The sequence below is a fragment of the Camelus bactrianus genome, chromosome 6, assembly GCF_048773025.1.
Source record: "Camelus bactrianus isolate YW-2024 breed Bactrian camel chromosome 6, ASM4877302v1, whole genome shotgun sequence".
Classification (NCBI taxonomy): Eukaryota; Metazoa; Chordata; class Mammalia; order Artiodactyla; family Camelidae; genus Camelus; species Camelus bactrianus.
Genome location: NC_133544.1, coordinates 83,613,843 through 83,628,808, shown reverse-complemented (window position 1 = coordinate 83,628,808; position 14,966 = coordinate 83,613,843). Strand labels below are relative to the sequence as shown.

The following is a 14,966-nucleotide window of genomic DNA, read 5'->3' as shown; positions in this document are numbered from 1 at the left end:
ACAAACAAACCAACAAACCTAATTATGCCCCCTGCCAAAGGCTTGTACTAATCTCAATACAATTTAGAAAGGAGAGACACAGCATTTTGATAACTTGAAGGCAAATCAAATTGTTCAAATGTGATTTGCATTTTCATTACTGTGCTTAAACATAGCATTTTAAAGCAGAGTATTTCACTCAGCTTTCCTTTCCCACCCATCCCCCTTAGCATTTTTCCTGCTCCTCTGCTCCAGGACCAGACTTGGGCTGGCCCCAGATTCTGTGTCAGAGGCCATGACCCAGGTGTCACAGTGGTCCGTACTGCTGGCCTCTTCTCTGAATAATTATATGGGGGTATTGTGTTGGAGGGACAGGCTTGGGGGCAGTGCAGCCACCCTGGCTAGCCAGACCAAGGAGCCCTCCAGTCGGACTGCAGGGGAACAATGAGCCTAAAAAGGCTCACACCAAACCTTGTAGCACAAAAGATTAAGTTAAAAATGGACATTTGGCCAGGCACTAGGTTTCATCCCTCAGAACTTCACCTTTTCTCACTTATTCTGAGCATTTCCTACTTGAACCAATATTTTCAGACTTTATAGAAGTTGACTTTTTATCAGCAAGTGTTCAGACTTACTTTCGCACATCTATTCCAATTTATTTATTTTTAATGCTTTGAAGCTGTCTTAATTATGACACTTTGTTGGTCATATAAGCAAAGCTTTTTTTTTAGCAGTGGTCTAAGGAAATAATTTTAAGTAGTACATAGTGATTTTTAAAGTAATGCTTTTTGTTCTGTTAAAATGTTCTATTAAGCTGCTCCAGCATGTTCATGTCAGTAAACTGAACAAGTGGCCGGGGACTGTCCCAACGTGGATCTGATTCCTTTTCCTTCCTTTAGTTGTAGGATTACTTTTCCCACCACCTGAGAAGTTTGCATAGAAGGACGGGAAATAAAACGCTTTAAGTCTTGATGAGATTTGAATTTTAGAAATTATGTCAGAGGTGGACTCAACTGCTGTGGGGTAAAAGTTTTCTCATGGTCCTGACCTCAGGTTTTCTCTGAATTTTATCTACTCCTACGTGTCCACTCTGGCCTGGGTCTTTTCAAGGCTTCTGGAACCTTACCAATTAGCAGCTGGAAGAAATAAAAGCTTGGTTTTCATGAGCCTAGTGTTATCTCTCATTCTTGGTCCACAGCTAAATACTTTGTAACTAATAGTTTTCTATTATGCATTTTCCAAGAAGCCAATCTCCTAGAAATGTCAGTCTTACAGCAGAGAATCCACAAAGTTTGAATGGATATCCATCAGTTTTACCATCTGAGTTCATCTCTGGTCAGAGAACTTTTGATCTTCATGGTGTCTGGGGGAAGGAATGGTGCAGGAACTTCCTACAAGTGAGCCTATTCGTTTTTACCTTTTGTATCGTAAATAAAAAGTCTAAGGACAGAACAATGATGAAAATCCAATAGGACTGGAACTCTTAAAAGTTTTCTCCTCAGAGTAAGTTTATTCCTTAGTGTTTAAATCTCTGATTATTCTGCTTTTGTTTTACTGTGTATTTGATTACTTTGAATGTACATTAATATCACCCACTTATTCGGGGCCTACTCCAGGGATAACCTAAACCCGGAAGGGGCCAAAAAAAGGGTTTAAGTCATAAAGCCTCTTAAGGAGAGGATGACATTGCTTAGAATGTCTTCTCTTAATTTTACACATTTTCTCACATATTTTCCTATTTGGCTTCTCAGATATTAGTGATTATAGGACCCTGGCTTTATCACATAGGCCCAGAAGCACAAAATTGGAGCTGAAGGACAATAAAAATAAATTAAAAAAAAAAACCCCAACCACTCTATGTTGTAGAAGATATAATAATTGATGCTCATAAGGATGATTTTGAAGCGCCAAAGGAAGTTTCAGTTATTTCTAGTGTAGTAAAGAATCAAGGAGGTTTGAAATATTTTCGATATTTTACATGGGAAAAAATGATTGGTTGTTGACAGAAAGCCAGTTTGCTTACATAGAAGTGTCTTAATCTGTAAAATAAAAATAACAATTCTTATTTTATAGGGTTATTGTAAGGATTATTTAAGATCATGCATATCAAGTACATTGTAGCTTGTTGGCATATAAAACAGTACATTTTCTCAACAGTTCTTCACCATTTTATTATTACCAAAGCAATTCATGTTTGTTATAGAACAGATAGAAATATAGGAAGCAAAGTAACTAAAAATTCTACCATGTAGAGCTAGATAAAATGTTCATGTTTCTGTACATATCAGAAGATAATGCATTTTCATTCCCCTTTATAGCTCTGCCTCTGGTGTCCACTTCCTTGCTCTTTAACTCCATACTTTTTGCTACCCCTAACCTCACGGCTTCCTGATGAATTTATTCTGTTAAAGGACAGAGATAGGCAGACCCTTGGTGACTTCTCTCCAGCTTTGGACACTGTCAGCCATCCTTCCCTTGGTGTCCATGGTATTTTACGTTCCTGGTTCTCCTCATGACTCTTGAAGACCATTTCTCTTTTGGCCCCAAGGTTTCTAGTCCTTGCTGTCTTTTCTCTCCTCTGCCTGCACCCTTTTGTGTAAATAACTGCTGAATGTGGTTCTCCATCCTCACTGCTGGCTCCAGCCCACATTTCTTTTTTTTTTCTTTTTGTGGAGGAGGTAATTAGGTTTATTTATTACTTATGTATTTTTTAGTGGAGGGACTGGGGATTAAACCCAGGACCTTGTGTATGCTGAGCAGAACTACCACTGAGCTATACCCTCCACCCCCTGCCCTTTTTTTCTTTTTCTTCAGCCTACACTTCTTACCACCCTCTCTCTGGTCAGCTCCCTTCCCCCCGCATCTCTGATTCAGCATGTCCTTGGCTCCATCAGGCATATGCTCTTCCATTTCTGTCTGGTGAACCCATGCTGGAAACTGGGGATCTTCCCTACTCCTCCTCCTCATTAATCCCTTCTCTCAGCGATTTCATTGAGTCAGCTGTTTTCCATATATAAGTAATAAAATCCACAATGCCTCGCCTGGCTCTCAAAGCCCTCCGAGATTGACCCCCAGCCGAACTTTTCTGCTTGACCCTCACTCATGCACCCTTTACTGAGCTCTTGCCTGTCACTCATCCCTGATCCGTGAGTTCCTGACCCCGAGCCTTTGCTCATATTCTTCCCATGGCCTCAGTCTCTTCTCCCCCATGCTTATTACAGGAAGGTCAGATTCTGCTCAAATCAAATGCACTCCTTTGATGAAGCCCTCTTCACTCCCAAACTACTTAGTAACCGTTCCCTCCTCTGGATTCCCTTAGAGTTTCAACAAATCCCTTTGCAGCAGTTACTGCCTTGCATGGTACTTATGTAGACCTTTGTTTTCGCTCCCCTAGCACACTGTTACCTAAACAAATTTGGGAGTAACTTACATGCTTCAACTTCCTAATCTTAAACATGAGGAAACTGAGTTCTAGGAGACTACCTTTACAGCCACACAGCTATAAAATCCAAGAATGAAAGCCAGATCCCCTAATTCTCAAACCAGCCCTCTCTACATTTATCTATTTAGCACTAAAACACCTACTCAGTGTCAGACATTTTCCTAAGCATTTTATAAATATAAATTCATTTAATCTCCATTTTATAGATGAGGAAACTCAATTCAAACCCAAGCGGTCTGGTTCCAGAGTTCCTTTAACCACTATACCATCATGGTCTTCTAAGTGAGAGGGAGCAGGGAGCAGGGAGTTGTCGGATGCTAAGATTTATATTATAACTACTGATATTTTTATCTGTATATTATTTTTATCAGTGTGTTACTGTTACTGGCACTCTTTCAGGCACTTTATGTGAATCAGTTCATATCCTCCTCCCATAACCTCAAGAGACAGATGCTGTGTCATCATTGTACCCATTTTATAGGTGATTTTAACCGAGGTAAACAGAGAAAATAACTTACCAAGGTGAAATTGGAATCCAGGCCGTCTAGGTCTGACATCTCAGATAAAGCATAACCCTTGTGCTAAACTGTCAATCTTAACTTCTTGGTAGCACTGAGTCATTAGGAAAGTTACTTCTTCTCTTTGTCTCAGTATCCTCCTGTGTAGAGGATAGGTGACAAAAACAGTACCTCAGTCATGGGGTTTTTAAGTTCATGTGAAATATTTGTATGTATGACAGACCCTGATCCAGGGCAGCCCTTCTCCCTCTTTATAGCTTTGCATTTCATGAAGTCTTTCATTTGGTAAAACTAAAGCCATGGCTGTATTTCATGCATACCTATTTTGAATTGCTCATTTATCAGTTTCAACTGGTATCTGAATAGCTCCCACCTTCTTATTAGATGAGTCATCACTCTCCTTATAGGCACACAGGTGCCATCTAGTGATAGAGAAGGGAAATGCACATTATTTAAGTAAAACACTGAAAGAAGGCGTATTTTGTTGTTGTTGTTTTGTGGTCTTTGAAAACAGGTTGCAATGAAAAAATGGGTATATTATACCAAAACTTTTAGTAGGTTACTTAAGATTGTTGCATGAAGATTCAGTGAATGCATTATTGTTAAATCATACGCTTTTAGAATGGAATTAAGACAGGTTCTTGGTAACACCTAATGGTTAAAACTGGATATAATTAAGAATGAATGAATTTGTTGTGTCCACTTGCTTGCTGTTTTCTAATACAAGTTCTCAAACTCTTCCCATCTCATTTTTTTGAAACAATCTACTGTTCTTCCATTAGTGGGGAAGTCTGTTAAATTATTTTCCAAAGCATTTATCATCATCGAGTTGTTTCTTTATTAACAGATGAGAGCTTATTAGATTAAAATGGAAGACATGGGTGAAGGTAGATCTGACACTGAGAGGATTATACACCATGTGGAGTGGCTGCCAAAACAGCAAGCTTTCTTAGTGGCTATAAACACAAAACACAGCTCCTTCAGTCATGTATACGAGTCACACACACACCTGAGAGCTGGTGCCTGCTCTGTAGCCCAGGGGATGTTCATGAGAACTGAGGGTATTCCAGCTCAGCCTCGGTGTCTGCTGATTTGCTGATACTCTGGATTCTAGACCTTCCTTGTATGAACGAACAACCTTCATATTCATTTGCCTTCCTAAAGATGACTTCCAAATTTAAGTGCATCTGTAGTTTTGGTAGCGCCTTTTCTGTTCTCCCAGACAGCTCTACTCAAAGAATAACAACAACAGTAATGTTGTGTTTACTAATTATAGGAACTGTACAAAGCCCTTAATAGGCATGATGTCATCTAATACTCTTAAAAATCCCTGAAAAGGATTATATCTCTATGTTCCAAAGGAAAATAAGCAAGGCTTAGAGAACTAAGAAACTTAGCCAAGACTATACAACTGGTAAATCATATAGAGAGAGCATTCATTTACCAGTCTTTCCCCTTTGGTAGATTGAAATTAAAAGCAAGAGTTATGGTTTTCTGGCTTTTTGAGTCTTGCAGACAGTACCTGACTTTTAGCAGGTGCTTTGGTAAGTGTTTATTTGACACCTGTGGACTCTTTGCTTGGCCAGCCAGACTTCTGGTTCTGATTCCTCCTTAAGTGGAAGAGCTGATAGTGAGAATGAAATAGAAAAGAAAGAAGGTGACGCAAGTCTTAGAACCAGTGGAGAAAAAATAATGGATATAGCCATAGTGATGTTTCAGGAAGGAGATTGTTTTTTGGCCAAAAAATAAAGAAAAGATAAAGAAAGACAAATTTCTTTGATAAAGAAAGGCAAGTTAATTTGGCTGGGACCACGATCACGTTAACTTAAGCTGACACTCAAGAGTTACGCATCAAAGCGTTCAGAGTCAGATTTGTATTAAATTAACGTGGGCTTTCTTTCCTGACCCTTCATCTTTCTATATTGCTAAGTCTTTAGGCAAGTTTAACCACAGATCCAAATGCTACCTATCACCCCTGGGACCATTAAGCAATTAGCCCTGTTGAGTGATTTTTATGCCCCTTGCGTTGAGCTTTGAAGGAACTGCGACCACCTCTCTTCCCCACCCGCCTCTCTCTCACTCTCCTTCCCTTGCTGGGTTTGGAGGAGGCCTGCGCTATTCTTTGTGGCTGCTCTTCCTGACTCTGCTAGTTTCCCCCTAAACCGCATAGCCTAAGTCTGCTGAGTCTCGTGTAACTGAGCACCACATACGTGGCAGCGCTTGTCTCAAGGAGGGCTGGAACAGGCCTTGGGAACTGGATCCCTGTGGCATTTCACAGTGTTAATCCTGTCTCTGTTTTGTTTGTCCCTCATGCATCAGAGGGTCTTTGCAGAACTGCAGAGCATTAGGACTTGTGCTGCTTCTGCTGAGATACATCATTGGTACATTTACCTGTTCTTAATATATTTGTCCTAAACTTTATTTTTTTACTCTGTATCCTTAATTTTGTAATTGTGCAGCTGTTCTCTGTTTTTTCTTAGCTGATAACTCTTACTGCCTGATAATGCTCATCTTAACATTATTTTGAGGGCTTTGATCCTTTAGGTCCTGTCTTAAATTTACAAAAGTATATGAAATCAAATTTCTAACAAATTGTTTATGAAGAACGAGCCAGGTTTCTCTGGGCTTTCTGGATTCACAGACCAAAATAATACAGTGACTAGATTTTGAAATTGAAGTTGTATTTTTAAAGTCTAAGAGGAGTACGTGGCAAGTGCAGGTGGCTCACTGCTCAGCTTGGCCCCCAACGTGGCACTTTTTAGTTTTAAAAACAAGATTCTTCACAGAGCATGAAGAGTAGATCACATGTGAACAAACGTGAATGGGTTTTCTCTTTCCTTTACCATATTTTTTCCACCTAGTATGTCCTATAATTTTATTTCTTCTACTAAAATAATTTCCAAAATTATCCTGGTTCTTGCTTTACTTTTTGGTGTGGATAGAAAGGAATCTCGTGCACCCAGTATACTTGATTTGCCTGCTCAGTGGTTTGCCTTTTCCTAACCTCGGGTAAACTAGCAGGGGAAGGAGCCCAGCTCTGGAGGCGGTTGCTCTGGCTACAGGGATGATTTCCAGGTGGATGTCGGAAGAGCTGCCTCTCCTTGTGTCGGGCTTGTTGGCGTCTTTGCTGAGAGGGTAATAGCCAGGTGCTGGGAGTGGAAAGGGGGCACCTCTGTGCTCTCATCTTCTTAGGACATATAAGCTGCTTCTGTATGATCAACAGCAACCAAAAAAAGGTTAATTCTGGGTTTAAAATTTAGTGTAAGCAGCTTATTTTTTTTAAAAGAGTAAGAAGAGGAGAATGAAGAATCAATTTTAGGGCTAAAAAATAAGTAAATAACCATTGCAGAGAAGGATTCATGAAATGTTGATTGATTGTTTACATGATGGAAAAAAGATTAATCTCTCCATCTCCACTCATAACCCTCGTCAACATCAGCTTTCTATACGACCTGGCTGTTCCCGTGTCTGGCTGCCGGAGAATGTGAGCTACTTTGGGCAAGTTCTCGTTCATCCTTCCTTTTCTGTATCTCCTGATTCCTGGCATAATACCTCACACTCAGAAGGCTTTCCTAAAGGTACTGTTCTAATTGAGTAGAGACAGTATAAAGAAATACGCTTGAAAAACTTGTGCGGAGAGCCAGTTGAATTCCATTTGTACCCATTCAGAGGGAGAGTTTGTAAGATGGAACTCAGGATTCAGTTGACTAATAGGTTTAGCACTAGGAGGAAAGAAAGAAGAAAACAGATTCAAATTAAGTAGCCATTGATCTGAACAGAAACCTTTTGAATCTTAGAATTTCAGTGCTGGGTGTTAGAAATCGTTTCAAGGATGAAATGCACATGTGTTTCTGCTTTCTGATAATTATTTTATAAAAGTTTGAAAGTATTTGTTTTAACATTCATTATAAGGAGACATACTTGCTGTGACAAAGGCATGTATTTGTATAAATTTAAAGGACCTGTACTTTTTCATAGGAAGTCACAAGTTCTTGGTTCAGCTTTGAGTGATACTGGACTTGCTACTTAACACATTTGTACCACAGTGTATACAGAGGGAATCACATATATCTTATAGAGTATTTTAGGATATCCTTTTAATGCATTTTAATATTAAATATTAGAATATATCAGTTTGAAAAATATTTATGCAAACTGTTAAATTACTTTGGAGAAATTCTAAATTCACAGCTTATTTTTGGATTTTAAATGTTCAAATTCAATCTAGAATTATTTTTTACTATTTTATTCTAAGGCCTTTTTCACATTTGATATATCTATTAAGGATGATTGTTTTCCCTTATGAAACACTGGATTTATTTATGTGTTTGTTTTATTATTATTTAGAAAAGTATCAGGTAGAAATACATTAAAATTAGAAATAGAATCACCATATGATCCAGCAGTCCCACTTCTGGGTATATACCAAAAGGAAATGAAATCAGTATCTCAAAGAGTTATCTGCACTCTCATGTTCATGGCAGCATTATTCACCATAGACAGGTTATGATAACAGCCTAACTGCCTCTTGACAGGTGAATGGATAAAGAAAATGTGGCATATGTGTGTGTGTGTGTGTGTGTGTATATATATATATATACACACACACAATGGACATTATATATATATACACACAATGGATATTATATATATATATACACGATGGAATATTACTCAGCTTTTAAAAAGAAGGAAATCTTGCCATTTACACAACATAAAAGAACCTAGAGGACATTATGCTAAGTGAAATAAGCCAGGAAGACAGTTACTACATGATCTCAATAAGCCAGAAAGACAATTGCTACATGATCCCACTCATATATGGAATTTAAAATAGTTAAACTCATAGAAGCAGAAAGTAGAATGGTGGTTTCCAGGGGTTTGGGGGTGGGAGAAATGGGGAGATGTTGGTCAGAGGGTACAAAGTTTCAGTTATGCAAGATGAGTAAGTTCTGGGTATCTGATGTACAGTGTGGTGAGTATAGTTATCAATGCTGTATTGTATACTTGAAAATCACTAAGAGTGTAGATCTTAAATGTTCTCACCACACATACCCACACGCAAATAGTAACTGTGGGGTGATGGGTATGTTAATTTCTTTGATTGTAGTGATCATTTCACAGTATATACCTATATCAGACATCAAGTTATATACCTTAAATGTCTGCAACTTTTATTTGTCAGCTATACGTCAATAAAGCTGGAAATAAAGGAATACATTGTTTCTGAATAGTAATTATTTTTGCACTAATCAGGTATTGCTTTATAGTTAAATGTTATCATGAACACTTATATTTAAATGTATTCATATCATTAAACTTATTGAATATCTTCTAAAGTATATTATTTAGGATTTATGATGACTTATTTCCTACAAGGCATGAAAAAATTTTTGTTTTAATATGCATGGGATGGACTGCAGTTTCCATATTGTGATAGTTAATGGACACCAGTAGAGGGAGCTCCAGCGCATCTTTCTTGGTAAATTTAGCTCAACTTGATCATGTCGGTTTGTGGAGAGGGCACAGGTAGAAATAAACTTAAATAACACATGGTTATAAACATTTTCAAAGGTACTCAAGAGTGACGACTGTAATTCTTCTTACCTTTTAGGGGGGAAACAATCTGTTGGATTTCCATGCTTTTAAGTTAACGACCCTTAAATAACTAAACAAAGAGCTTGTATGTAGTGTAACCCCTTGTAAGGGGCCCATTGACAGCCCAAGACTTTTAAAATCTAGAATCTGTGTCTGGTCAGTTGAAGAAGAGGAGGAAGAGTGGTGGTGGTAATGTCATTGTTCGAAGTGAGGCTAAATAAAGTAAAATTTTAATATTTGGTAGATGGTCCCAGTAGCCATGCCATAATAAGGTGAATTGCTGAATCATTGTGAAGAACAGGAAGAGAAAGAAAGTTTTCATTTTACTTAGAGCCCTTATGCATTCGAAAGTTTTTTAAAACCCAAATCTAGATTCTAGAACCTTTGTTCTAGAACCTTTGTTCCTAACTAGAGGGCTGGACCTAATTACTACCTCTTGGTTTCTTTATAGACCCCAGAAGAAAATACCATGTGAGGCTGCTGGCTTACAACAACATAGAAGATGGCTATCAGGCGGACCAGACAGTCAGTACTCCAGGATGCGTGTGTAAGTAACAGTTACAGTAGTTTGTTTCACCATGTAAGACACACGCTCCTTTTTCTCCTTTTCGTTCTTTACATTTAAGTCTCATTACTACTTGCACACCTTGGTGGTTTTTATTACTTTATATTCTCCAAGGTGCCTAACATACTATTTTGAACAAGTACGTACTCAGTGAGATGTACTTAATTATAAGAACCTATTTTTGTTTTGCATGCAAAAGACCATTAGAAATTTAACTGGGAAAATAACCCAGAATACTTACATACACTAAGTTTTCTTTTATCTCCTTTAATCTTGAGGCTAATTCTTTCCTTCCAGTTGCTGTTCAGTTTTATTGCTACTAAGAGCTGTTTGGTTTTATTGCTACTAAAGAGGATGTGGGTCTAGTTTTAAGCCTATGGCTGGCTTTCTGAGTGTCTCTGGCTGGTAGCTTGACCTCTCTGTGCTTCTGTTTTACATTCTAAATATTGATAATGTTTAATTCCTTATCTAACTCATGGAAGAGTCGTTTTGGTTTAAATAATATATCGCTAAACCACTGTGAACCTGTGGTGGAAGAAATACCTAAAGTCAACTTATGGGAGGAGGGGACGTATTATGATTTTACCATTTTACTACCTTCTACATTAAATGTTACACCATGCAGTAAATTAACATTGTCTTTTTCAATAGCTGTCCGTGATCGCATGGTTCCTCCTCCACCACCACCCCACCACCTCTATGCGAAGGCTAACACCTCATCTTCCATATTCCTGCACTGGAGGAGGCCTGCGTTCACCACGGCACAAATAATTAACTACACCGTCCGCTGTAACCCTGTTGGCCTGCAGAATGCTTCTTTGGTTCTGTACCTTCAAACGTATGTAGCTTCTATTAATGGTTGTTTTCTTCGCTCTCCTCCCCACTCGCTCTTCCTTCTTTACCATCTTGGGCCAGCTTGAGCTCCAGCGGGAAGCATCTGTCTCAGGACTTGTCTTACTTATAAAGTGGTGGGAATGGTGCATCTTTACCATATTCAGTTCTGAAACCTGTATTTTTTGAAATTTAATTTCCATAAATGATTTTTTATTGTTGTTTCCCCAGCCTCATGGAGCAAGGTTAGGCAAGAAGCTATTACTCATTTCAAGTAGCTAAACTTAGCATGTTTAAGGAAAGAAACAAGACCGTTTTCATGCTGCCATCAAAAAATGAAGCTCGTTGTTCTGTTTTCTAGATCATAGAAAGATAGCCATCATTATGCTTTAAAAGACTGGTTTGACTTCCGGTATTTCACAGGAAATCCTTTTGTATTGGGACATTTCTGTCCTGTTAATTTCCCAGTTTCCTCTCAAAGAAGCAATTTTTAGGCTTATTTCTATAACACCAAATATAACATTTTATTTATTTTTTTTTAATTTTTTTATTTAAACAACTTTATTGTGGTATGATTTCCTGTGAAGTAAATCACACATACTTAAAATGTACAATTTGATTGATTTTTGGTAAGTGTATACACCAATGAAACCACTACCACAATCAAGACCTAATGTAGCATTTAAATAGTCAAATTAGATTGCTCTTTTAATTTAAAAACATTTTCTTAAGAAAATGAGGAGGTAGTGAATAATAACAGTGTGCCCTACCTGTATTGATTGGAAATACTGACCATCTTTTAGAAACCATGTGCTACCAGCATTAACAACTTCATTCCTCATTACCATAGATCAGAAACTCACATGTTGGTTCAAGGTCTAGAACCAAACACCAAATATGAATTTGCTGTTCGACTACACGTGGATCAGCTTTCCAGTCCCTGGAGCCCGGTTGTCTACCACTCCACGCTTCCAGAAGGTAAAGAAAGCAGCTCCCCTATGGGTTTTATCTGCATGTTAGAGTATATACGTATATAATATATATGTGTGTGTGTGCGCGCACGCGCGCGCGTGTGTGTGTGTCACTTTGAAGAAGATACTGCCGTGGTTGCTACCTACCTGTTGAAGTGTATGTATTTGTTTTCTTTAGTTTCTTAACTTTTGAAATTTCTGTTCCTTTATTGTAGTAAAAACATTTTCCCTCTCAATGTATTGCATAAGCAGGTGGGCTTAAATTTAGTGTCTCTTTAGGGGATGCTGCATGTTCTAAAATCAGGTGTGCCGTGCAAGGCTGCACCCAAATAATTTAAAATGGAAATAAGTGAATAATGTATTTAATGATGTTAGGAGCCCGCATTAGAACCTAATGTGAGCTCCTAGCTTGGTGCTGTGCGTAGTGCAGTGGAGACGAGCACCAGTTTTGAGGCTTACCTACAGCACTTGATACAGTATTCCATGTCTCAAACCTGCTTTTCCTTTTCTCTAGAATGAGGTCTACATGATCCATCTGTAAGGACCATTGCAGCTCTATTTTAATGATGCCGAGAGAAGGCAGAGGGCGTTTATTTCAGTGAGCACTGGTCTGTTTTGCTAAGGTTTAGGCAGTACTCCATATGCAATGTGATACCCAAAACAAGTTCCTCACACTTTTAGCATATTGAACATGGGGTCAACTAAAATCCCTAGACTTCACTACCTTTTCATAGATACAAGTTATTAGTCTAAAGTCTGTCTTACAAGCTCACTGATTCACAACTTTTTGAAGAAGAAGTAAATATTTTGGTCTCATTAGTATTTTCTTCACTGGTTTCCTAGAGCAGATTAAGCATACATTCTGTGCACTTTAGTAAGAAACACAGAGTGGATTCTATACCTCACAGGATGCCTAACAGGCAGGTGCTCCTGGTGGAACTGTACACCTTTCTAGTCGTCAGTGTGGCAAAACAGTATGAAGAGCCCTAAAAATGCTGATGACCTGCGACTTAGTAATTCCTCATCGGGGTATCTACCATCTCCTTTGGGTTTTTTTAGTGTTTTAAGCATCAGGCTTTCAGATAAAGAAGGAAAAAATCATAATCTGCTATTATCACCGGTGGGCTGTGAAAGCTATGATTTTGAGATGTTTTTACAGTGGTTTCTAGTTTTTTAAACTCTTTTCTATGCCCGCCTATCAGTCCGTTAGCCAGGTATTTGAGTCTTTATGACCATTATCTCCTAATAACACAGTGTTTTCCACGTGTGTGCACAGCACCAGCAGGCCCACCGGTTGGAGTAAAAGTGACGCTGATAGAGGATGACACTGCTCTGGTGTCTTGGAAACCTCCTGACGGCCCGGAGACGGTTGTGACGCGCTACACTATCTTGTACGCATCCAGGAAGGCCTGGATTGCAGGAGAGTGGCAGGTCCTACACCGCGAAGGTAAATAGGATCATAAATTACCAGAGGGGACAAGAAGTAAGATGATCAGTGATAAGGAAACAAAGGGAAAGAGAGGGATCTAGAGTTTGTTTTGAAGGTATAATTATGAAGTAACCAATTAAGGATTTGGGTTTTGTTCAAAGGCCATTGGGAAGTCACCCACATACTGCAAGCATGAGCATGATTTGCATTTCAGAAAGATCACTCTGAGTATTGTGAAGAGAAGAGGTTTGGTAGAGGAGGACTAGGGGCAAGCATGATACAAGGAGACCAGGAAGGAATTGTGGTCTAGGAAAGAGATGAGAAGCCTGGATGATGGTGGCAAGCATTGAGGTAGAAAGGAGAGGGTGGTTGAAAGAGATCAAGGAGGTGAAATTAACAGGACTCGGTAGCTAAAGGAGGGAAGGAGAAGGGGTCAGGGAGGGAGAATTGTTACAGGTAAGTAGTAGATTTCCAGGGGTTGTGTGTCTTGCGCTGGAGTAGCCATCGCTGGAAGAAGACCTGATTTAAAGGAGAAGACCTTTGTATGGCTACAGAAATGGTCCACATGCAAATGAATTGACCCATGTGGTTGTCACGGTCCACCTAAGTACTGGGGAAAGCTGATTAGGGCTTAAGAACACTAAATCTAAATTTTTTAACACCAATTTTGTTTTGGCTAAGAGAAACTGAATTGTAGAACTCACCATTCTTATTTCATGCTTTTATCAGTATGCCCTTTTAACATTTTTGAGTCTTTCATTTGGACAAGTCCCAGATGCCAGTTTTTAGATGGGCCATCACATAAATAGAATAATTTCATTATTTTGGCACTTTCTAAATTCAGACACGCATGCTGGGAAAAGAACAGTTTTCCAAGCAATTAAAAACTTAAGCATGATTTTGAGGAGGAAATTTGTTGGCAGTCTACATACTCTAACTACTTTACAGTACCAGGCACTTCCACTTACATTTTACCTTTAATGCGGAATATTTACCCAATTAAGAGAATGTACTTCAAGGCCACTTACCTGGATGTAATGAATATATAACGCTTTTTGTGACTGTGAAATAAACAGTAACTGTAGCTGGCATTTTGATAGTTATGTATTCATATTTTTCACTAAGCAAATGCCCCACTAAGTAATGATTTCCTAGTCACTGAAGAGCGTGTAAATACATGCTTGCTACTAATACAGTTTTACATTTTATCCATTATCCATCACTGCCCTAACAAACCACTCTAAAATTCAGCTATTATGTTTTCTCCCAATTCTGTGAGTCAACAATTTGGACTGGGATCAGCCAGGCAGTTCTGTTGGTCTCTCCTCAGGTCACTCATGAGGCTCTAATCATCTCAGGGTTTCAGCAGGGCGTAGGTAGCTTACAAACAACGAGAGAGTTCCAGCATAAGGAAGACAGGGAGGAAACCCCATGTACAGAGCTTGCAAGCCTCTGCCTGTATCACATTTGCTAACACCGCCCCCGCCCCCCACCCCGCAAAGCAAATCATGTAGACAAGCCCAGCGTCAGTGTGGGAAGGGAGTGCCCACAGGTGTGGAGAGATGGAGGCACGGTTTATGCAGGGCTTTTCATCTTACGGTCTACCCCAATATTCTTAAAATATGTAATTCAG

The 14,966-nt window shown here is 38.9% G+C and overlaps 1 protein-coding gene across 2 annotated transcripts in view; it reads left to right on the top strand.

The window, feature by feature from the left end:
• PRTG (protogenin) overlaps positions 1-14,966 on the top strand; it is a 123,697-nt gene that overhangs the window by 87,984 nt on the left and 20,747 nt on the right. For both annotated transcript variants that reach the window (XM_074366166.1, XM_074366165.1), the window contains exons 12-15: positions 9,989-10,084; positions 10,754-10,940; positions 11,784-11,911; positions 13,181-13,351. In XM_074366166.1, coding sequence (XP_074222267.1) covers positions 9,989-10,084; positions 10,754-10,940; positions 11,784-11,911; positions 13,181-13,351 — 582 coding nt within the window. The remainder of the gene's footprint in view (positions 1-9,988; positions 10,085-10,753; positions 10,941-11,783; positions 11,912-13,180; positions 13,352-14,966) is intronic.